Raw genomic sequence first — 23,925 nt, forward strand, 5'->3', positions numbered from 1 at the left:
GGCTGAGGCGCGGCGGCGGCGGCGGCACCGGGTGCGTGGGGCGCAGCGGCCGGAGCCCGGGGCCGCCATGGGCCGCCCCGAGCGGGGCGCGCTCCGGCCGCTGGCGCTGCTGCTGCTGCTGCTGCTGCTGCGGCTCCAGCATCTCGCGGCGGCGGCGGATCCTCTGCGCGGCGGCCAAGGTGCGTGCGGCCGGTCCCTGGCCCGGCTCTGCGCCGCCACAGTCGCCGACAAAGCGCGGCCCGGCGCTTTCCACCGGGGGGCGGGGGGCGGCGAGGCCCCTGAGTCCGGGCCTGGCCGAGGCGCCCGGGTGGGGTAGGCTCCTCGAGACCCCGCTATCCCTTCATTTGCCCTCGACCCCCCGCCCCCCGGCTCCCTGTGGCGTGGGCTCTGGCCTCGGGCACCTGCTCTTGGGGGATGGGCGCAGTGGGGGCCTGGCCTGCCGGGAACTTTGCGGGGGATGGTCATTGACGGTTTCTGGTGGGCGGTGTGATTCTCGCCGTTGGGGTTTATTGGACGCGCGCGCTCTGCGGCGGCCGTGAGCGGAGCCTGGCGACTTCCCTGCCTGACAATACGTTTCCGGGGAACTCTGCGCGTCGCCTTGAAAGAGGGGCTGCATGCGAGGGGGATGTGCCCGCAGCGCCCACTGCGTGTGTCCCGGCGTTTCGGGGGCTCCCTGTGGGTTGTGTCTGCGTGGATCTCTGACTGTGCGCCGAGTGTGCGGGTGTGCGTGTCTGAATGGGAGGTATACCTAAATCGTGTGACACCCACTGTGTATGCCTAGCCTCGTGCCACGGAGCAGCCCGCCATCACAGGAACCCCTACCATCCTGCCCTCCTTCCGGATCGAGGGTGCCCGAGGGCCCCGTGGCCGTTGGCTCCAGCATCGCCCCCTTTCCTTCACCCCAGTAGACCCCTCCCCGCGGCCAGGACTGCATGGCCGGTGCGGATCCGGCTCACGCCCCCTCTCCCCCGCGCAGGGTCGGTCAAGGAGTGCGAAGAGAACCAGTTCCGGTGCCGGAACGAACGCTGCATCCCCTCCGTGTGGAGATGCGACGAGGATGACGACTGCTCGGACAACAGCGACGAGGACGACTGCCGTGAGTGGCCGGCGGGGGGAGATGGAACGGTGGGGGGCGCCATGCTGAGCGCGCACGTGGCCGCCGCCGCCGCCGGGCCACCTGCGTGGACCTCATCGCCGGAGCCCGCAGCCAGGAAGCTAACTGGGCGCTGCTTCCCTCGGGGCTGAATGGCTCTCAGCGACACGCCTGGAGCTGCGGCCGGCGCGTCCTAATGGGCCGGAGGCGGAGCCCGGGGCGGCGCGGCCCGGGAGAAGGGCGCGCCTCGCCTGGCTCGCTGGGCCAGAGCTGTGGGCGGGGACGCGACGGTCCCCGCACGGGCGTCGCTTTCTGCGCTCGAGCCCTTCCGGACTCCTGCCTCGGCCCCGCGCACCGCGCGCGGGCTTCAAAGTTCCACGCAGCGCCGGGCCTCGCCGCGCTTCTTTTCCTGCTCGGGTTTGTGAATGAATGGGCTCCCCGGGGCCCCTGATTGGCTGGGCGAGGACCACCCCACAGGTCCCCGTGGCCGGAGCGGCCAATGGCGGAGCGGGTGTGTGTGCAGTTTTCCGGCGCCCGGGGCGCAGGGGCCCTGCCCCGGCCCCGCCCCGGCCACGCCCCCGCGCTCGTCCCCCGGGAAGTAGGTGCAGGCGGGGCGGCTGCTGTTCTGCCTAGTCACGGTGAAGGCGTCTCCGTGCCACCCTGGTTAACCGCGCTCTCCTGCCTGCCCGGCTCTGGCATGAGTCATGGGGCAGACCAGGAAGGAGGGGGCCAGGAGGAAGAGTTTGTTTCCTGGAAGGGGCCGTGGGATCCCGAGGCCGCGCGTGAACCCCCGGCCATGTGCGGGGGGGCTGGCCGCCCTTGCCAAGTGTGGTGTTTCTGCACGCGGGGGTGACTGCTTTGGAAGTTCTTTCTTGGGGTGCACGCGGTTTTGGATGTCTGGGACAGGATGCAGTTAGCGGGCAGTTGGGCCGTGGAAGGAGTGTCGTTCCAGGAACAGAAAAACAGGACCCCGGCGGTCATCCATCCCTCAGTCATTCATTCCTCGTCCCTGAGCGCCTGCTGTGTGCCGGGCACTGGCGCGCTTTGGGGAACAGGCCACCCCTTAGGCCCGGGAGCAGAGCGTCTGACGGAGGAGGGCCCCAGGTGGGCAGACCCACAACTCCACTCAGGACGGGGGTAGAGGGACACCTGGTCAGGCCTTGTCTGTTGAGTCGTCCAGGGTTTTTTTCTGGCGTTTGCCAGTCAGCCGCCAGGTTCATTTCTCAGACCCAACCCAGGTCGACTGTGACTTGGGCACATCCTTGCCTCCCGCCTCAGTTTCCTCACCTGACCACTGGGCTAATGATTCCTGCCCTGGTTCTGAGGACCAGGTCTAGTGGCATAATTGGGAGTAATGAGTAACGTGCTGACTGGCAGCCGTGTGCCAGGCCCTGTGGGAAGGGCTTGTCTTATATAAATCCTTAGTCTTCAGAACAGTCCTGCTTTACAGACTAAACAAAAAGACTGGGAGAGGTCAAGTGCCACGGCTATCAGCTGCTAAGTAGGAGCTTGAATTCCAGCATCTCACTCCAGAGTTCTTAGCCTAATCACGAGCCCGGCCATTCCCCAGAGCTGCTGAGGTTAGGAACATGGCCGTGCCACGGTAGAGTGTTAAAGTGGCTCTCATCACTGGGAGCTGCTCTTTGTGGTCCCCTCACAGCGTGAGTGCCGAGGCTGAGGCAGGGAAATAGAAACTGCATCTCTGGGCTAGTTTTACCTTATCTCCCTGAATCTATATAACGGTCTCGTGAGGGTGGCTGTGAGGAGCAGAAGTTCATCCTGTCGTCCCATTTGTAGATAAGGATGCTGGCTCAGAGAAGTTGAGTGATTTGCCCAGGGTCACACAGCTGAGTGACAGAACTTGGTCAGGATGTCCGCCTGCCTCCTAGCTCAGGAGCACCGTCTGCCGCGGTGGGGAGTGTGGTGCAGAAGGACCCAGGAGGGTGATCCAGGGGCTGGAAAGCCAGACTCTGAATGTGGGGCCTGTCGCTTTTCATCTCCATGCGAGGTTCTGGGCAAGATGGAAAAGTGAAGTGGTGGGTGGCTGGGTGGCCCTAGAGGGGTCCAGGGGGGCTCTGATGGTCCATCTGGGCTCCTGCTTTGGGGCTGAGATGGACGGGCAGAATCATAGGCGGAGAGTTAGTGAACAAAAGCAGATGAGCTGGAGGACGTGGAGGGAGGGGGCTTGGCTGTTGGTACCCAGTGTTGTCCCCCACGGCCCCACTTTCCTGAGCCTGTTTCCTCATCTGCCTGGGCTGGGCGGGGGTGGCGACAGGTGCTGTTCCTCCGGGGCAGGTTACACGTGTAGGAAGTCTTCCCACAGGGCTGGCCAGGAGAAGGGGAGGGGTGAGCATTCACCCCTCCGAGGTCTTTCGAAAGGGACCCCTGGGAGCCACAAAGAGAAACCTCAAGAAAGGGGGCGGGGGCTTCGGGTGGCTGTGTCGGGCCAGGTGTTTGAAAGTGGTCTTTCCTCACCCCTTCCGTCCCCCTCTGGGGAGTCCCCCCTATTCTGGCCACCTGCTCAAACTGCGTTCTTCCAACTGTCCTCCCCCGGGCTTTGGCTCCTCCGTGCCTTATATCCGACCCCCTCCTTCAGTACTCCAACCCTTCCACCCGGTGAAGGGCTGAGCCGCTCACCTCTGTGCCTCTCTGGGCCTGCAAAGTGGGGATTGCAATTTGTAAGTGAAGTCTGTGTGAGGCAAATGAGTTCAAGCTCCCAGTGGGGCCAGAATGCGGCTGGTGGTTATCGAGAGCTGACGGAGGGAACTTGTATGTTGAGGAAGCCAAGGGAGGCTTCCTGGAGGAGGAGACAGCTAAGCCAGGCCTTGAAAGAAATCCCGTTCCCTCAGGGCTTACCATTTGAACATAGGTGATACAGTCCCCATATCATGGAGGAGGAAACTGGGGTTCAGAGAGGTGAAATGAGTCCCCCAAAGTCCCACAGCTTCTCAGGGTTGGAGCCGTAACTCCAGCTAAGGCCTTCTAAGTCCTGCTCCTCATCCGCAGCAAGTGGCACTTGGCCCTTTGGAGACACGAATAGAGCCGGCAGGATGGGGCAGGAAAAGCTCCTGGGGCTTCAGTTCCCTGCTCAAAGGGCCTTCAAAGTGGAGGAAGGGGCTGGAAGCCGGAGGGCCAGGCCCAAGGAAGCCCAGGGGCGGCCCAGCCAGGGGAGGTGGCATGGACCTGCGTCACGTAGGCCAGCTGGCCCCTTGGCCTCAGTTTCCTGTTGCTCCTTAGTGTCTGGGGCCGGAGACGGGCCACCCCTCTGCTCCCAGAGTAACAGCAGCAACAGCGAGCACTTGCTGAGGACCAGGCCCTGTGCCGAGTCTCCACGGGTCGCCTGCTTCCATTCTGGACAGTGGGGCAGCTCTAGGAAGCATCCGCATTAACCCCATTTTACAAAGGCACAGAGGGGCGAAGTAACGGGCTTAAAGGTGTATGATTTTTAAGTGAAATCGCTGGGGTGTGAATGCAGGTGCCCAACTCTGGAGCCTGTGCTGTCTCAAGCCCTAGCTGGTGACCTTGGGCGAGTCCTCCCAGGCCTCTGTTTCCCCATCTTGAGATGACATCAGGCCCCCAACCCCCCAGACTCTGGGAGAACTCTACTTCTCTTTGTGGGTAGACGGGGGAGCAGTTCTGGGCTCAGCTTCCTCTCCCTTGTTCAGGCTTCTTTGGGCTGTCCTGTTCCCCCAGCCCCTCAGCCCTCCGCCCCAGCTCTAATAAAGAGCGGCCGCAGCCAGGTCTCCCGTGGCCGAGCGTTCCTTGCTGGGCGGCGCCCGGCTGCAGGAGCTGAGGCCTGCTGGAAGCAGCCGTGTAATTAGTTAGAGCTCCGCCACAGCTCCCAGCCGGGGCTGCAACCTGCTTTTGGCCTCGGCCCCGTCCTCGCACTCCGGACACCAGGCCCAGCTGGGTCTCCTTTTGTGGATGGAGTCATCAGACAGATAGTTCTCCTCCTCTCTGAACCTCAGTTCCTCCATCTACCAGGCGACCCCACCATTCTGTCTTCCTGAGGTTCCCACATACCCATAGGATAGAGTCAGCTTAGATTCCTCTGCATTTGGACCTCTGTAACCAGCTCCTGTTACCCACTCCTCTCCTGCCTCTTCCCACCTCTTCTTATGAGCCTGCGACACCAAACTGTAGCTTCTGTCACACTCTGGCCCTCCTACTGCTTCTGACCTCCAGGCCTTTGCACATGCCATTCTGTCTGCCTGGAATACTCTCTCAGCTCCCTCACCCGGCTACCTTCTTTTTGTTATCTTAGAAGATTCAGCTCAGGTGTCACCTCCTCCAGGAAGCCCTCACTGCTACCCTGTCTCTCTAAGGCTGAGATACAGGAGTTGGGAGAGGGGACTTAGGGACCTGTGTTGAAATCACAACTCAGTGGAGTCCTGATTCAGACACACCTGGTTTTCTATCAGAGCAGCCACCCTGGCTGAATGGCCTTGGGAGTGACAACAGCGTCTCCCACGTGGAGATGTGAGGATTAAACGAGATGATGTGCCTGGTGCACAGTGAGTGATCAGTGGATGGCGCTGGGTCTGACCGTTGTTGGAGGGAGGAGTTTCGCTGAGGTTCTAGGTCCCTGCCTACCCAGACCCCTGCTTCCCCCGCCTCCATTTGTTAGCCAGATGTCTGAAGGCTCCTGCAGCGGGGGTTGGCTTCAGCCACAGTGCGGGTGGCCCGATGCCATCAGCCCTGAGATGGACCTGGAAGTGGAGAAAGGTGCCCAGGGACGGGCCGAGGGAAGGCAGGAGGCAAGCAGGCCTGGTTGTTCTCAGTGAGTGAGTGGCCTGGGGCCCTGGGAGCGGCAGAGGAGAGCCTCCCTTGGGCCATGGGCATGTCCCAAGGCTAGTCGTCCTGTCTGGCCTTGCGCTCCCTTCCTCCTGGCTGTTCCTGGGAAGGGGGGCAAGCCCCACAGCCCCCAGGGCTCTGTCCAGCAGGCCCCAAGCTCCCCTCTTCTCTAGGCCCAGGGCTGTGCCTCCAGGGCTGGCCTCTGCAGGCCTTGGGACTGTGTGCTGAAGGCTCTCCCGTGGGCCTTCCCACCTGACCCCCTGGGACTGAGTTCCCCTCTGGGGCCCCTTGGTTTTCCCGGGCCTGCTGGGGGCCCCGGTGAAGCAGGCTCAGGGCTGGCCGGCTTGTCCCCCCCCAGCCGTCTGCAGGCAGCTGACTTGACAGTTTCCCCTCCTTGGGGAAGTAGCTGCAGCAAGTGAAGCCAGAGAGAAGCCCCCCGGGAGAGGGCGAGAAGAAGCCCCAAGGGCTGACGGAGTGGGCTGCGTGTGTCCCCTCTCCAAAGGGATGTGGCCAAGTGGAAGCTTTCCTGGCCTCAGGGTTCGTGGTCAGACGCCAGGCCTGCACCGCCCCCAGGAAGCCAGGCCAGGGCCTGTGGGAGGGTGCGGGGCTGTGTTCTGGGGCTGTGGAACCAGGCCCGGGGCCCCAGTTCTAACAGCACCGCCAACACCAGCCCTGCAGACGCTGCACATGCAGAGCACCCAGTCTTTGAAGGCCTGGTGGAGATGCCACCTCCCCCAGGTGGCTTTCCCTGACCCTTGTCCTCCAGCCTCCCAGTCCCTGAGCTCCCACGACGTGTCCTTGTTCTTCCCTCAGTCTCAGATCCTTCTTCTCCACGTTGTCCACTTGCCAGCTTTGTGCTGGGCACTAGGGGTTCCAAAATAAATAATTCCCTCAAGGGAATTACTAATAACGGGTGCAACTGAGGCTCAAAGGGGAGAAGTGACTCTTAAGCCAGTGTCCTGACTCTCGAGTGGTGGAGACAGGATCTGTCTGACCAGGTCCGTCTGCTGGGTCGGAGTCTTCCTCAGGCTCCTCCTCGCCGAGCTCTCTCTGTCCACCCTGCGGGGGTGGGGGCTGGGGCTCTGAGGGTGTGGAGGAAGCGGGTGAGTGGCCGCAATGTCCGGCAGTGCCTCCCTGGCCTGGGGGCTGTGGCTGGGAGAGGGCCTCTTCTCTGGAGACCCCATAGCCCCAACCTAAGGCCCGCTTGTCCAGCCTCCCGTGGTCCTGAATTTCCGAAGGCCTCTCTTGGCCATTGCCTGTGAGGTGGTGATTATTCTTCCCATTGTACAGATTAGGGAAACTGAGGACCTAGCAACATGTTGCTGATGCAGGTGACCTCAAGAAGTGTCGGCCCCAGTCACTCTGGGAGTGTCATTCCCCGTTTACCATCCTTCCTCCGGAAAATTCCAAGAGCCCAAGTCATCAAGAGCATCCCAAGTGTGGTCTTCATTTCTCTGAACCCCCATGGAATTCCCTGACTCTACATACTTTCCCCTCTGCTTGGATTGTCCTTCCCTGATTCCTACTCATCCTTCAAAACCCAGCTCGTTGCCACCTCCGTGAAGCCCTCCCCATCTTCCTGGTGTGATGTAACTGCTCCCGTGTCTGTATGCCCACGGCCTTGTGCACCCGTGTCACAGCCCATCGTAGGAGCTCTGGGTTGCTTGGGAGAGTCTGTGAGCAGTTTGAGGTGGGGGACCACAGGACCACAAGGCCGGGCACAGAGGCAGCATTTGGGGGTGGCATGTGAATGATGAATGGGACTGAGGAAATGTCACACTTTGGAGGGTAAGATATTGGTCTTATCACCAGCTATGGGGGCCTCAGGAGCTTCTGAGAAGGCCCTGACGGGCCCTTGACTCTGGAGAGGGGAGCTGGGCGTCCTTTAGGGACCGTAACCAGGCCCCTCTTGTAAGCTGGGTCACCTGAAGCCCAGAAAGCACCCGTGAGGCAGCGGCCGGCCGCAGGCCTGGGCTTCTTGGTGCTTGCCCTGCAACAGGAGCGTTTGCAGCCGAGGCTTCAGACGGTGAAACCAGGGCCCTGGCAGCCGGAGATCCACTCCAGGTGCCAACGGGGACCCATTCTCAGAGCTGGGGTGTCCTCCGTTCCAGCGGGACTCCAGTGGGAACAGTGCCCTCCCACCCACTGCCACCGTCACCGCCTGCCGTCTCCTGAGGGGTTGGGACTCCAGCAAGTCAACCTGCACGGAAAGGGCTCTGGGCTCCCGCAGGGCCATCGGGCCACCACCGCCGCGGCCTGGCCCTGCCTGCCCAGACTGCTGGGAGCTCACTGAAATAACAGCATCGATTGGCAGAAGAAGCCACAGGCGAGGCCCTGCTGGGGGCTGCTCCTGCGCGACCCCGGCCATGCCCCGCCCCACTGTCACCGCGCCTCGCTGAGGAAGAGCCCAGGGAAGTTGATCCCCGGCGGCCATGGGCAGTGGCAGGAGGGGGCCACGCCTGGCTGGCTGCAGTGAGAGGGAGACAGGCCTTCACAGGTCCCAGCCATAACCACAGTGTGCCTGCCGCCTGCCTTCCCTTCCGGGCACCCAGGCGTCCCTCTCTGCCAGCCCCTGCCCAGGGTGTCCCTCTCCCTCCTGTGCAGTCCTGGCCCTTGGGTGCCCTCAGGCAGGACCTGGGCCCTCAGGCAGCAGTTTTAATTGACAGCCATGCCCGCCCTGGCTTCTCTCACCAGCTGCGGTCTGTCGCAGGCCCAGGGAAGAGCCCCGAAGCTGGAGTGGCTCAGGAGGGGTCCGACAGTGAGGTCCCCGCCCCCGCACCTGGTCTGACTCTGTGTCCCTGTCAGGGCCCAGCCCAGGTACCCGCAAGCTGGCCGTGTTGGGGGTGCGGAACCCAGGATGCTCTCTGTCGCCCGGAACGCCCTCTGGTGACTGCCCCACTCAGAGAGGCAGGGCCCTGGGCTCCTGTGTCCCCCATGGCCTCCACACACCTGCCCCTCGGAACATGGCAGGACGGACAGCCCGAAACCTCTCAGGACTGCCAATCCAGGAGTCCATGGGAATGGGCCTGTGGCCACCATCCTCCTCTGGTCACTGACCTTGAGGTGCCACAAAGGACTCTATGCTCCCACTCTGGAAACTGTTTCGGGTCCCAGCCCCTCAGCCAATTAGAACCACAGCATTTGTGCGTCGCAGCCGTCCTGGGAGGAGGTGGCCCCCGAGTTAGTTGTCATCTCCATTTTCCTGGTGAGGACCTGGAGGCTCGGGGAGGACAGGGGCTCAGCCGGGCCGCACAGCTAGGGGAGTGCTGAGCTGACACTCGCTTCGGTTGATTTTCTTCATTTATTTTTCCAATGGCAGTAACTTCTTCTGATTACGTAAAAGTAATTTCATACTTGTAATAAAAGAAGCACAGACAGTATGGAAAAGTGAAAAGAGGAAGGTCACTGTCACCTGGGTGATTTCCCCGTGTCAGCAGCACCTCCCACAGGTTTTTCTCCACATGTGAGCTGGTGTGCATGAATGCATGTATTTTTTTTTAACAAAAATGAGGATGTGCTATGACAATTGTCGTCTTCCGACATCATACACGCTTCCATGTTGATAACAGCAGATTCACGTCACTGTTTCAAGGGCCGGATGCTATCCCTCGCGTGAATCCTCCGTAATTTAGTGACGGTCTCCTTTCGGCGGACATGCATCCCTCTCTGTCCTTCGTTTCCCCTTTACCCATTGGTCCTTGCTCCACCTGCCCTGCATCCAGCACCCTGAGCAGATTCCTTGTCCCTGGAGCTGGGCTCAGGGCCAGTCCTGGCCTGGGGGTGGAGACCTTTGGCCCTCGAGCTCCTTGCTGCCTGGTGAGGGTTGGTAGGAGTGTCGCTGGCTTGGTAGGTGGATTCTGGGCAGGCAGATGGAGGGTAGCTGGACTTTTTGGGTTCTGCTTCCAGAACTCAGCCCTGAGGCCCAGGTTCCTTGGGCCACTTTCCCTTCTGCCTTCTTCCTGTGCCATGATTGGGGTGGATGTGTGAGTGATGGAGAAAAATGGTGTTAGGCGCACCAGCCCCACCACCCACTGGCTGGGGTCCCTGGTGTGGGCCTTCCATTCTGAACTTTGAACCCTCGGTCTGTGAAGCAGGCTAATGAGCCCAGCTCTCAGAGGCGCAGGTGGGTGCAGAGTGCTCTGCCCAGAGCCCAGCCCTGACAGTGGGCATCCGCCTTCCCCTTCCCGAGCCCATGGCCCTGCACGGGGACACCAAGTAGAAGGGACCGTCAGCAGCTTTCCTCCTCCACCAAGGACGCAGGAGGGCACTGCTGAGATGGCCGCAGGAGGGATGTGGTCAGCTGGCCAGTCGGGAGCTTCGAGGCTGCCTGGGAGAGTGGCGGCTCTCGGGCTGGGGGGGATGTGGGAGGCATCTTATCCCTCTCCCATCCGCTGGGGGGCCCCGGGGTGACTGCTTCCCAGGTGGCCTGGGGGAGCTGGTTAAGCAGCCGGGCCTGGCATGGTTGGGTATCCGGATTGGCAGCTGATGACAGGCTGGAAGGCCCCATCGGGCCCAGGTGAAGCTGCTCGAGTGGATAGCTGGAGGCCAAGGGTGGGCTTTCCCGGTGGCCTGAATCCAGGGACGTTCAGGCCAGCGTTCCTCCCCGCTCCCTCCTTCACTTCCTGGACCCCAAGCTGCCGTCTGCTGCCCCTCACCCTCAGAACCCTCTCTCAGCCATGTGACAAGCACACGTGCATGTGCATGGGGTGTGTGTGCTTGAGGAAGGGATGTGTACCAGGAGAGAGGTGACTGTTCTGGACACCCAGATTCTGCGAGGCCAAGGTGACGCTCTTCCTCCCACGCCCGCCAAGGCAGCCGAGCCAGGCCAAGGCCCAAGCTCCCCACTGGGCTGTTTGTGGCGGGGAATTATTTGTAGCTGGAGAGGTGCCAGCCGTCTCTGTTCCCAGCCTGCTCCCCGCCACGGCAGCCTCTCCCCACCAAGCCTCAGCCTGCAGCCTGCCGTCGGGCCCCTGCCCACCCCATCCTGAGCGAGGGCTGGGGTTGGTGCAAACTCCATGGCCCGGTGGCCATCAGCAGGTCCCTGCCTTCTTGGGGTCTCTGCTCATTGGGAGTGGGGCATCTCCAGGCCCCTCTCAGCCCTAATTCTCTGGGCTTCTTCTGTTTTCCCCTGAGAGCCAGGGTGTTCACAGGAGCTGAAGTCTGCCACAGCGAGGCCCAAGGTGTGGGGGGTCCAAGGAGCTGACCCTCTCCTCTGAGGCCCAGGGGGCCCAGAACAGGGAGCCGGGGCTGTGCAGTGCAGGCCAGCGCCTCCCACAGGAACGTGGCCCAACCTGGACGTGCAGAGCCGGACCCGACTATCTATTAGCAGAACCTCCATCCACTCGGGCGTTTCTGCTTGTTTCTTTTTTTGCTGAGTCTGACCCCGCCGACTCTTTAATACCCGCCAGCAGCCGGGGCAGACTTGATATCAGCTGTGTGGATGACGTTCTTGGTGTCCCTTCCCCGTCCCCTCCCCCACCTGCCATAACTGCCTGCTTCTCGAGGCTGCAGGGACAGGCGCGGCCTCCCAGTGTTGGCCAGACGGGGGTTTCCACTGTAGTCCCTCCACATCCTGGTTGGGACAGCCAGGCTCCTGAGCTCAGGCTCCTGCTCTGCACACGTGGGCAGTGAGCATTCCCGGCCCCTGTAAAGTACCCGGAACCTCATTGTGTCCCGTGCAGCCAGTGGGTTCTTCCTGCCCCAGGGATGGCGCCACACCAGGGCGCAGAGGTCTGCCATCCCAACCCGTGTGGTTGCCGCCCGTCTCTTGGCCGCCTCCTCTCCCAGACCCCGCCCGCCCTCTCCCTGGCCTTGGCCTCTCCCACATGTGCAGATCCTGTGCCGAGCTCTCCCCCAGGAACAGAGGCTGAGCCCTTGTCGCTGTTGGTTACCTGAACCCTGTTGAGAGCCAGCCCCAGGATCTCAGCCCCACCGCACCAGGAGCCGGGTAGCCTCACCTTGTCACCGACTTGCTGAGTGACCTGAGCAAGTCTCTGCTCCTCCCTGGGCCTCAGTCTCCCCGCCTGTACTGGGAAGGAGTTAGGATTGGATCAGGAGTTTGAGTCACTTTGGGCAGCTTTTGAAATTCAGATTCCCACCCCCTTCCAGGCCTGACTCCTTGCTGTGCAACCAGGTGGGAGCCACAGACGTGAAGACCCCCAGGCTCCCCACCTCTGACTGCTCCTGCAAGCACAGCCTCACCCATGAGAGGCTGTACCGTGGCACAGATAACACAGGGCCTCTAACCAGGCTGCCTGGGGGCAAGTCCGTACTTCATGGCTCCCTGGCTGTGCGACCCTGGGAAAGTTACTTCACCTCTTTGAGCACGTGCCTTGTCTGTAAAATGGAGCCATCAGTACCTAACCTTCGAGGTGGCTGGAGGATTGAGTGAGTTAATTTACGAAAAGTACTAAGAGCAGTGCCTGGCAGTACTCAGTTGAGGATCTCTGGGTTTATTTTGACCTCCTCCTCTGAACCTCTATCTCCCGTCTGTCCTTCAGGGATCCCCTCCTGTGTGGGCTGCTGCACTGCTGGGTGGATTGGAGGGGCTAGGGAGCCCCCCAAAAGGCTCTTTTTCCCCCCTTCTTTCTGTGGCCCAGGCCATAACTTACTGTCCTAATTTAATTAGGAAGAGTTCTTCCGGGGACCTCATTAGGAAATGAGCCCAGAGCCTCGGGGACCTCCGGAGGGGTGGGGCGCAGGAGGAGGTTGCATTGTGTCTGACCCTGCCCAGTCCTTGGCCCTGTGCCCTGGAAGATAAAGGAGCTCGGTCCCTTAGAGGGGAGGAGCCAGACCTGTGACATGGAGCGTGGACAGCCAGGGCCTCCACCCTCTGTCCCCTGCCCAGCTCCAGCCTCACGTTCCCTGGATGGGGGTGGGGAAGATTCAGAGAGGAGGCTTCTCTGGTTCTGCCCCACCCACCCCCAGTGCCTGTTGTCCCTGGCCTGGCAGAGCAGGCCTTGGTGAATGTGTGTTGAGTGAATGAATGAGTGAGCTGTGGCTCTTGGGGCTGGAGCAGCATCCTTATTGGGCCAAAGTAGCCTCCCCACCCCCATCCCAATGCAGGAATTCCCTCAGCAGCAGGGGGTGGAGTGGGGGTGTCCACCTTTGGCTTGAATGCCTCCAGGGACAGAGAGCTCACTAACCGACCGGATAGCTCCTTCTATCCCTGGACAGCTCTTCCTCTTAGAAAATCTGTCTTCCTTTCAACCCCAGATCCGCCTCCTGTGACTTTCCTGACCCCCTCAGGTCCCAGCTCTGTTTCTGGGGCCTCTGCTCACAGAGATTGCCTCCCACCTTCTCAGGCCTGCTCAGTGTCCCTTCCTGGCCTGTGATAGCTGACGTGCTGTGTGGCCTCGGGTAAGGCCCACTCCCTCTCGGGCCCCTGCTGCTCAGGGCCTGGTGGGCTGCGCACGCTCGGGCCCTGTAAACGCTGGCTGCCTCCTGTAGCCGCAGCCCACCTCCCAGGGGAGTGGAGGGTGAAGACAGCTGTGCTGTGCCTGGAGGAAAAGGTGGCATCTCTCCAGACAGCTTGTCTCCTGGTCAGCAGGCTGGCAGTGCGCCAGCCTTGTGAGGCCCCGTGGTCCAGCACACAGCACTGGGGGGCTGTGGATGGACCTCTTCTGCCCTGAGCCCAGTGCCCAGCGTGAGTGTTGCCCAGGCCTTGGTCAGGACCCTGGAGTCAGCGCAGCCCCTCTCTCCCTCACCTCTAAAGATGCCAAGTCCTTCAATTCCTCCTCTGTCACCTGCCAGGTCCTTTCCCCATCCTCCTGTGGCCCCCCCGGACCCCTGCGGCACACCGACCTGACGTCGTTCTCTTCCTCTGTCTGTCCGCTGTTATGCAGCTGAGTGCTCTTAGACCTGTAGAGCTGTGTCCTGCCCTTGCTCAGCATCCTATTGTGACATCCGCCTCTCATAGGATCAAGTCTGTTTGCCTGATATTCAAGGCCCTTTAAGACCTAATGCGCACCTGGCATCTCTCCAGCCCCAGACCTCACCGTCCACTTGTACCCCAAACCCCATGACTCTATGCTCCAGCCATTCCCCAAGCGAGGAATAATGTCACAGGGGCATCATGCTCTCACATGCGAGTCCCTCTGCCTGTAGGGCCCTTGCTCTGCTTGTCCAACCCTGCTTTACCTCAAGAGTCACCATTTCCAGGAGCCTCCACCCCAGATGGGTCGGGGCCTCCTCTGGGCTCCCCTGTCCCTGTGTCCTTCATCTGTGGCCTTGCCACTCTGCACCCGGGTGGTCTGATTAAAAGTCTGCAGTTCACCTCAGACCACAGGCCTCAGGGGGATGGGGCAGGGGGACCTGGCCAGGGCCTGCGGAGTGGGGGGAGGAAGAAGGGGTGCGCTCTCTGGCTTTGCACATGCCCAGTCCCCTTCCCACTCTGGGCGGTGTGTGCTGGGCGCGGGGGTTCCTGTGAGTCCCGGGGAAGCGCCTGGTGTGGACCAGAGCTTTGAGTCCGAGCTCCAGCCTTCACTGAAGTTCTCTTCTGTGCCAGGGCCCCCCCAGGACCTGGGAGGCTCTGGGGATGGAAAAGCCGGGCCCTGACTGAGTGTTGGGTGCCTAACTCAGTGTGTGACCTTGGCAATCGCTTCCCTTCTCTGAACCTCAAGTTTCCTCAGCTGTGAAGGACCCATGACCCCTCCCCCTCTTCCTTGGGCACATCTGTGCTGTGGCCGGTGTCAGACATGGCCCCACAGGCCCTGAAACTGCCGCTAGACCAGGACTTCCTCTCCTTCGGGCCTCTGGGGCCTTGGCCAAGCTCACAGGGTGGGGGGGGTGAGCAGGGTTTTGCTCTCTTCAGTGAAAACGCCCACCCCTGCATTTGCCCAGCACTTTGGTGTTGCCGAGTGTCTACCCCATGTAGGGTGACCAACTCAGCCTGGTTAGCTGGGAACCGTCTCAGTTTTAAAACTAAAAGTCCTACATCAAATGAGACATTGACCAGTCCACCTGCGCCTCGCGCCCCCTGGCCACACCCTGGACGCCCCCCGGTCTGCAGCGGGGCTTCCCCATCAGCTGTGGGCTGTGCTGTGGGCTGGGTTGGGCAGGGCTTACTTAAAAAAAGGGAAAGCTGATTTCTTTCCAACATTTTGGGAGAAAACACTGGAGGAACAGAGCCGCTTGGAAGGTCCGGAAGAGCCAGGGCTGAGCATCCTGGTTGTGGTGCTGGCATCGTGGGACTGGGGGGCCTGGCCATTGCTCCGATCCAGCCTCTAACGCAGCTGGGTGGCTACTCTCTGGGCCTTGGTTTCCCCAGCTCCCCTCACACTGATGCAGTGAGGAGCATTACCCTGATGGCCATGCCTTGCCTTCCTGCTGCCATTTATATCCTCCAAGGCATTTTTCTGTCTGCTCATGCTGCATTCTGGCCTGACTTCTCCCAAGAGGAGGGCAGGCTGGGCCTTTATTCCCACACTAAACAGGAAGAAGCTGGGGACACCAACCATTAGCCTTGCACAAGCCTGTGCAGTTGACAAAGCCCTTTCCACGTATTGCCTCTGGGCTCCTAGCATCCCTTGGGAGGTGGACCTGGCAGGATTTACTGCACCAGTTGTAGAGATGGGGACACTGAGGCAACAATCCCACAGGATTCCAGCTCCTTAAGGACGGAGAAGGCAAGGGATGAAGACAAATGGGTGGCCGTGCTGTGTGGTGGTTTCAAGTCAGTGGAGGTGGTGGCTGGCTGGGCCTCTTCCCCTCCCCACTCCCCTTTGTCAATGTCTTCATCAGTAGGAAAAGATGGAGACAGACAGAAGGGGAGGGAAGACCGAGAGGAGGGGGAGAGAGAGGATGTGGGGTCGGGGAGTCTGGGGAGGCAGTGGGGAGGGAGGGTCCGAGCAGAGTCCCGACTTCCTCTTGTGGTTCTCACAGTCTGTCTGCACCGATTCCTGACAGATGGAGGGAAGGGGAGAGCCGGTGCCAAGAGGCTGTCACCGCAGGCGGGCAGAGCTGGGGGGAGGGCGCTTTGCGGCCAGGGTTTGTATGGGGAGGGGGCAGCAGCTGGTGGTCTGGCTGCTGGGCCTCCTTGGAGCCTGCTCCCCGGGAACCATAGCTTGGGGGCGGGGGTGGACGCTGTGGGGCAGGAAAGTGGGCAAGGGGTGAGCCCCCCACCTGCCTGGGACGGGCTGTGCCCTTGCTCCTGTCCAAGAAGAGACAGCCACCCCTCCCTTCTCCACACCCTGCTGGCAGCAGGGCCCTACCTCCAAGGACACCTCCTCCCCACCCCTCCCTGGGTATTGGGTGGGCAGGGGCTCTGGGGGCTGGTGCTGAGCTATGGTCATTGTGCACCAGGCCAAAGAGAACCCTCGGGGTCGTGGGGCGCTGGGGGCTCGGAGCAGGCTGGGGCCTGACCTCATGTCTGCCGGGCCGGAGCGCAGCCCCTCCTTGAGCTGCCGGGGTGTTTCGCAAGCCCCCTTCGTGGCAAGGGGCCTCCTGCCTTTTCTCCAGGGTCTGACACTTTCCTCGGGGTGGGCAGGCCTCAGGCGGCGTTGATTTGGCACCCTCGGCGTCTCTTGCCTTTTGAGAGTGTGGGTTTCTCCAGGTGGGATTGGGTCTCAGGCCCCCCACCCCACCCCCCAGTGCCCAACACAGGACGCAGCACAGAGGAGGGGCCCAGTGAATGCTTGTTGAATGAATGGACGGATTCCCTGCTTGCATGCCTCCTGGGATGGAGAACTCACTTCTTTATAAGGCAGTTCTTTCTATTTCTAGAAGCAAAGATCTTCTGATTCTGTCCAGAGAGGCCCCATGGGTCCCAGGCCTTGCTGCAGGGGCCATGCAGAGCCCCTTGGCTGATCCTGCTGCCTTAGAGCAGCCGTGTAGAGACCAGAGACACCCCAAGCCCACCCAGCGCCACAGTGGCCCCCGACGGGCTGGGTCTCCACGGATCTCTGGTGGTTGGCAATCGTGGCTGTCATTCACTGAGCCCTCGCCCAGTGTCGGGCGGTTTCTCATTCGTCCTCACTTCAGCCCCGTAAGACAGGTAGTGTTTTTATCTCCCATCTTAGAGAGGACAGAATGAGCTAGAAAGTAATGCGGGGCTTCCTCAAGGCCATGTGGCTGCTGTTTGGGTCGGGTGGGGGGTAGGCTGGGGTCCAGGAAGGCCTCCTCGAGCAGGGCATTGTGGCAGGGCTGGGGCATGTGGGGTTGGCAGGGCTGAGGAGGGGTCACACTCTGGAGGAGACTGCCCCTGCCCCTATCCTCCCACCCCTGACTCCCAGGCAGATCCTTGATACCAAGTCTCCAACTAGGCGGTCCCTCCGGTGAGAGTGGGGGGCCTGGGACCCAGAGCCGCTCCTGCACCCTGGATGGAGACTAGGGTGTGGCTGTGCTCCAGGTGGAGCCCCAGGGCCTTAACACGCCCGTCCTATGAGCAACCTGAGATGTGGGCAGGGCGATGGCTGGGGGCCTGCGGTGTTGGGCCAGGGGCTGGGCCTCCTTCCTGCTGCCTCTTAAACTGGGTTCTGGTCAGAGGTGCCCTCCCCATTAATATGAATAGTGCAATCATTAATGATAAATTGCAGAGTGCCCGCCTGCCCGTGCTGGAGCTGGCTGGGCGCCCTGGGGAAAGCCGAGAGGCAGTAGCAGTCCGGGGAGCGAGGTGCACCTTCCACTGCCTTTGTCTCTTCCCCGGAGCCTGGCGGAGGCTGGGCACCAGGGGCGCGGCTTAGCAAAGTCTCAGGGGTTGAAAAGCAGGTACCTGGGCCTCTGGTGGGACACTTGTCCCATTCCTCCATCATTCACAGATCGGTTCCACAGACTTTATTGCTGGGCCCTGTGTGCACCCCAGCATGGCCCCCACTGCCTAACCTTTCCCCTCATCTTGGCTCTCTGGATCCTTCCAGGGGCTCTCCAGTGAGTGTAGGGGGTGGCTGTAGTCCCCTCATCCCCGCTGACCACCTGTGTGACCTTGGGCAAATCCCCTCCCCTCCCAGAACCTTGGTGTCCTCATCTGTATGGGGAGTTCTCAGGGTCCCTAAGTCAGAGGACTGTCGGGAGCATTAAATGAGGTGTGAGCACAGCACACAGTCATCACTCACTATTGCTTGCTCCTGTGCTCATGATGGGGTGGAGGACACAGAGACCCCGGAGTGCCTCTGCTCTCCGCGCATGACCTTGCGAAGCCTCTGACAGCCCTGGGAGGGGCGATTTGTCCTGTCCCTTTGCTGGCAGGGATGGTGAGGCACAGGGAGGTGGGTGACTCACCCCAAGCTCCCTCAGCATGTGAGAGGCAGGTTCAAACACTGGTCTCTCGGACTCCCGTGCGTTGCCACTGTGCTGGACAGGGACGAAAGACAGCCTGAAAGCTCCTTTGGAATTGGCGTTGCAGAGGCTTCTGGCATCCTGTGCTGATCTCCTGCAGCCTCTGGCCCCCAGGTCCCAAATCCCTCCTAATCCTGGGAAAGAGGCAACCCCCGGTCACGTCTGTCAGCCGCTCTGAGTCCTCGCTGGGCCTCTCACCTCCCACGTGAGCAGGGAAGCAGCAGGCAAGGGCCTGGGCTGCGAGGATGGGGGATTTTCTGACTCCAGTTGAGATCTGTCACAACATTAATGTTAATTAAGCCTTGTTAATTCAGCCCTCTGCTTACGCAGAGCTCCTGACAGCAAATTACTCATAAGTGAGGCGGTAAATTTATTGCTGCGCTTTCCCAAACACTCAGCAGCAAAGAACGTGCCCCCAGGAAAGTCAGAGGAGAGGCCTGGAGGGCGCACCGGGCCGCTCCTGCCAGCCTGCACCGCTGGGGCCACGTGGCAGAGACTGGGGCGGGCTCCAGGGGAAGGCTGGGTGAGGATGGACTCTGGTCGAATCAGAGCAGGCTGCCTGGAGACGTAGTGAGCTCCCCCTCGCTGGAGGTGTGTAAGCGGGAGGGCAGGGAGCATTTCGAGTCCCTTGGACCGGCCCATCATCTTTCCGCCTCATCCATCTCACGCGGCAGACTTCAGTGGCTCTGTGCTTCGTTTCCTCCCACATGCCTTGAAGTTACACACCAGGGCTTGTCAAAGGGCGAATTTGGATCTGGACATGAGGCCGAGTCCACCTTGGTGTCCGTGAACACCTTCCTCTGCAGTGCAGTCTGACAAGAGCCCTGGCAGCCTCCTCAGGGACCGAGCTCCCTGTCTGCTGAGGTGTGCAGGTGGGGCCAGACAACCCTGCCAGGGATGCTGTGAGGGGGGGGTCTCTCCCCGAGCTGGGGTGCTCTTGGAACCAGGATCAGGCACATGTCTGGGCAGACGGCCTTTGAGCCCAGCCCCTTTACGAAGCTAGGCATCAATCCCCCAGGTGAGGGTGCAGGGGGAGCCCCTTGCCCTCCCTGACCCCACAGCCCCTCCCCCTAGGTCCTGCTTCCCTCCTTGGCCTCGGGCTGGGCCATGCCTGGGACACTGGGAACAAACCCAGGCCTTGGGTACCTAGGATTTTTCTTTTAATTAATTAGAGCATTAAATGGTAGCCCTCTGGGAGAGTCCCACCATCTGGCTGTCACAGGAGAGGCAGGAAAATCTATGCATATTTGTCTGTAGTGTGAGCATCACAGGAAGCCACCTGTGCATGTGTGGGTTTGTGGTCCATGTGCTGCAGTGTGTGTGTGCACAGCGTGGCATGTGTGTCTGAGTATGTTTGGTATGTGGTACACATCTGAGTGTGCATGCGTGCCCATCTGCACGTCCGTGTGCTGTGTGCGTGTGCCGAGGGTCTGCACGTCTGCCTGAGCAGCTTCTGTGCCCAGGCCTGGCTTTTTGGTGCAGTGAGTCAAGCTGGGCTGTGTGTGGAGAGGGCGTGGCCTCTCCATCCGTCCTGGCTGAGGTGATGGTCACAGACACAGACGCCAGCCATGCACAGATGGGACAGGGGTAGGTTTAGCCAGTGCACAGCTGTCCTGCAGGGGGCGGCATTCTTGCCTGTTTGACAGATGGGGAAACCCAGGCTCTCCCGAGCATAGCGCCAGGGTGAGGCTCTGGGCTCCCTGTGCAGTGCTCTTTCTGCTCAGTGGGCCGTTGCCCTGGCCAGCACTGCGTGCTCTTGGCATCTTTTATGCCGTTGGATTTTCATGATGGCTCAGCAACGTTCTTGAGAGGGTACCCCCCCCCCACCCCGTTTCTCAGGGTTGCTAAGGGGGCAAGGTCAGGACTTGCACTGCAGATCCTGTGTCCTTTTCATTTTGTGGAAGAGGCAGCTGGGCCACAGGCCTGGCCCAGGGTGGTGGTGTTAGCGCAGAACACTGGGAGCATGGATGCTCCACTGACTTGGGACTGGGCCCATCCTGTCCCTCTCTGAACCTCATGGGGTGGTTGTAAGAACTAAATGAGGAGGGTGTGCAAAGAGCTTTGTAAACCTCAAGGTGCAGGACAGATGAGCGCCTAGCCCACAGGCGGTCATCACACTATAATTGGGCGGTGGGGTCCCAGACAGGCTTGCAGACTGCGAACATTTCCCCAGAACCGTCTGTCTGGTGCTGGCACTGCCGTCCGGCTCCAATCTCCCACATGTGGTTCATGTGGATGAACTGGAGCAGGAATGGGGCTCAGAGAGCAGTGCGACCCACACCTCATCCAATAGGTGGTGATACTGAGGCCCAGAGAGGGTCAGTGGCTTGCTGAAGGCCAACAGCAGCTCAGGGGTACAGCTGGGACCAGAACCCAGGCCTCCTGGTCCCCAGCTCTGTTCTCCTTGGTACTGCACTGCTGCTATGTCTCTAGGGAGAAAGGGGACATAGGTAGTTTCTGTACCTACGGGGGTGGATGTGGGGGTGCCAGCTACCTGGAGAGAACTTGGGGTCCACTGAAGCCCAGGTCACTATGCATGAATGAAGGATTTTAAAGCAATATTTTAATGGCTATTGTTTTTGCTATATATGCAGAATGCCGGGTGGTAGATACGGCTTGTATCTTGGGCTGTAATTTTGGAAGAGATAGAAAGACCTAAGCCCCAGGACTGTGTGTGCTCCTTCCTTCCTTCATTCAGCACATGCTCCCTGAGCTTCTGCTGGGTGCCCACCGCGCAGACTTTATCCCGCCTTCAATGAGCTGCTAGTCTGGTGGGAAGAGATAGTTGAGTGACAGCAACACAGGGTGATGAGGCTGTGGCCAGAAGAGGCCTCGGATCCCAGGTGGGGTCATGGAGGACTTCCAGTAGAGAGGAGGAACTCCCAGAGAATGAGGAAGCTGTGCCCACCAGACACCTGGGCCTCCCAGCCTCACGTGGCTCGACCTTCGATAGGCTGTGCATTCACCCAGAAATGCGCAGCGGCTCCTTCCAGCTCCCCTCCCTCGCCCTCCCCCGTGCAGTTCTCCCGGGGCCTGGGCCCACGCACAGGAGTGGAGGAGAGGCCCCCCGGAGGCCCCTGGTTCTCTGTGGGGCTCAGGAGAGACCAGTGTGGGGGCAGGGCTGGAGGTGGCAGGGCCTCCTTGTGACCCCCCTCGCCACCAGCGCGTCTAGGCGGGGCAGTCTTGGCTCTGCCCGCTCAGTGTTACAGTCATGGTGGGGTGAGCCAGGAACAGCACATCGGAAACAGCCTCTCCTGTGAGCCCCACTGCTGCCCAGCGACAACTCCCCCTGGGCCTTCTCCGAGAAACAGCCCTTCCACTTATACATGGGGAAAGCAAGTTAGAAAGGAACCCAGTGGGCCCGGACCACAGAGGCTGGGCCTCCTGAGGCCCTTTAACAATTGTAACAAAAGCTTCCTGAGAGCCCACTGCAGATAAAGTTTGGGGGGCGGGGGGCGACTGAGACGGGCCAGGGGGAACTTCCATCGCTGAATGTCCTAAGTGCCCCACGTTGGGCACTGTTACACGTTACCTTACAGCCAATCACCCTGCAAGTCAGACTTCATCATCACAACTTTAGATGAGGAAAACAGTCTCCGAGAGGCCAAGTGACCTGCCTGAGGTCACACAGCTGGTAAGGGGCAAAGCCAGGATTTGAGTCCTGGTTCCTTAAACTGCTTCTGGTGGGAGGAGGGCCACAGCGGGCAGCAGACTAGAATCTTCCAAACGTCTGTGCTAGAAGAAAACATCCACTTGAAGAAAAGACATGGGTGGAACCATCGTGGGGCAGTGGGCATGCTCACAGGGCAGGCTGCTTCAGAAGTGGCTTCGCTTTCATCCAAGCTGTGGTGGGACCCATGTTGTTGGGACAGCCACGCTGGCTCAGGACCCCAGGGTGATGGGCACCCTGTCTGAGGGGCTCTGAGAAGTGGCAGGGGTGCCCAAGATCTCGGCTAGGACGCCAGTGGGAAGTGAGGGTCTGTGGGGCACCTGCCCCACCCCCTCCCTCTGCTTACCTCCCACAGCCACGTCTGCCTCCTTCTGCCCAGCTCTGGCCTGGAGGCCTCATGGCCATCCTGTTGGGCCCGAGCTGGAAGCACTGAGCTGTGGCCTGTGGCCACTAACTCTGCCCATGCTGCCTCCCCTGTGACTGGCCTCAGATAGGTGGGTGGTCTGGGCCAGAGCCCTGAGCCGCAGCCCTGCAGGACCGACACCCTGAGGCATGGCCGCTGCTGAAGGTCCTACCAGCACCTAGCAGGGCACCTGGCTCACTTGATTCTTTCGGCTTCCAGTATCAGAGACCTGAGACTTCCCAGGAGGACATGGGCCATCAGAAGCTTGGCCCTCCCAGGCTTCCTCCCAGAACACAGCGCTGAGGGTGTGCGCTGGAGCAGCTGGGCGAGGGGCACCCCGACGGCCCTGTACTGAGCCCCCGGGGTGACCCTGGGGCCCCCTCTGCCCTGAGCACTCGCCAAGCGGTCCAGTGGCAACGCATGGGCCTGCCCTTCCTCCCCCCACTCTGGCAGGGCCGTCTCCCAGGGAACGGGGGATTTTCCCTCATTCCCATCATTAGGGTGCCAGGGCAAACAAACAGCCTAATCCAGAGGAGCCCCTGGCCACAGTCACCTTCTCTTTTGGGGTTTTCTCTTTATTTCTGGCAATTTTGAGAAGGCAAAAGTAATTGGTATTCCCACCGTGTTAACAGAACGCTGCCTCCTCAGGACTGTGCCTTAATTCCTTCATCGCAGAGCAAGTCGGAATTAATCACCCCTCTCCTTCATTTTTCCCACCGAAACCCATTACCAGCCTGTCTGCTGGTTAAAGTCATTTTGTGGCAGCTCTTGGCTCCTTTCCACTTCCCTAGGAATCTTTCCGACCAAAGCCAAAGAACAAGGAGGGGGGAAACCCATTTGTACAAAGTGGGGCTCTCCTGTGGAGAACTTATTTCCCTCGCTGTTCAAGAGGAAGGCACATGTCCAGCCTCCAGCCGGCAGGGCTGACTGAGTCCCCTGTCGCTGAGAGCATCCAAGAGGGTGGAATGGCCATCTGTCGGCAGTGGGAACAGGACGCTGCACTGGCGGGGCCGTGGCAGGCCTTTGCCACTCCTGGAGCCTGGATTAGATTTTGCGATTCGGAGCTTCTAGGGTTCTGGTCTCTATCTGTGACTTTAAGGTTCTCTCTGTGATTTCCAGGTTGGGAAGATCCTGTGACTCCACTGTCCTGGCATTGGGCAGTTTGGGTCTAAGTACTTTTCAGTTGTGTGTTTTAGGAGTCTAAGATCTCTCCTAGGATTGGAGATTCTGTTCTGATTCTCTGGCTATTTTCTGATTCCCTGAGCCTCCCTCGCAAGCTGCAGGTCTGCTCCATGACTGGGTCTTGGGAGGGAGTATAATTGCTTTGCTGAGACTGTCTTTGGAGTGTTACCTCAGGCCAGCCCAGGCCTTCTCTGGCCTCGGTTTCTCCGTTTATGAAATGGGAGGTTGAAATGGATGGTCTCCGGGTCCTGATTCCCAGGTGTGTCCTGCCTGCAGCCCTTGTTGGCTCCTCCCACGCCTCCCCCGCACAGTGCCCCGTCTGCACTGGCCACCTCCCAGCAGCTCAGGGGACCCAGAGCTTTCCCATCTGAGCCAAGCCCCTTGTCTGCTTGCCCCCAGCCCTCTCCCATTCCAGCAGGAAGGCAACCCAGCTCTTCTTCAGAGTCGCAGCAGGAAAGCCAGTGGGAGAGACGGAAAGAAAGAAACCGGCTCACTGACAAGCACTCCATC

The 23,925-nt window shown here is 60.6% G+C and overlaps 1 protein-coding gene across 4 annotated transcripts in view; it reads left to right on the top strand.

The window, feature by feature from the left end:
• Positions 1 to 9: 9 nt before the first annotated feature.
• Positions 10 to 23,925, top strand: part of LRP8 (LDL receptor related protein 8) — a 77,455-nt gene continuing 53,539 nt past the window's right edge. For all 4 annotated transcript variants that reach the window (XM_046662658.1, XM_046662659.1, XM_046662660.1 and 1 more), the window contains exons 1-2: positions 10 to 179; positions 977 to 1,096. In XM_046662658.1, coding sequence (XP_046518614.1) covers positions 68 to 179; positions 977 to 1,096 — 232 coding nt within the window. In that variant the 5' untranslated portion in view covers positions 10 to 67. The remainder of the gene's footprint in view (positions 180 to 976; positions 1,097 to 23,925) is intronic.

Source organism: Equus quagga, chromosome 5, assembly GCF_021613505.1.
Source record: "Equus quagga isolate Etosha38 chromosome 5, UCLA_HA_Equagga_1.0, whole genome shotgun sequence".
Taxonomy (NCBI): Eukaryota; Metazoa; Chordata; class Mammalia; order Perissodactyla; family Equidae; genus Equus; species Equus quagga.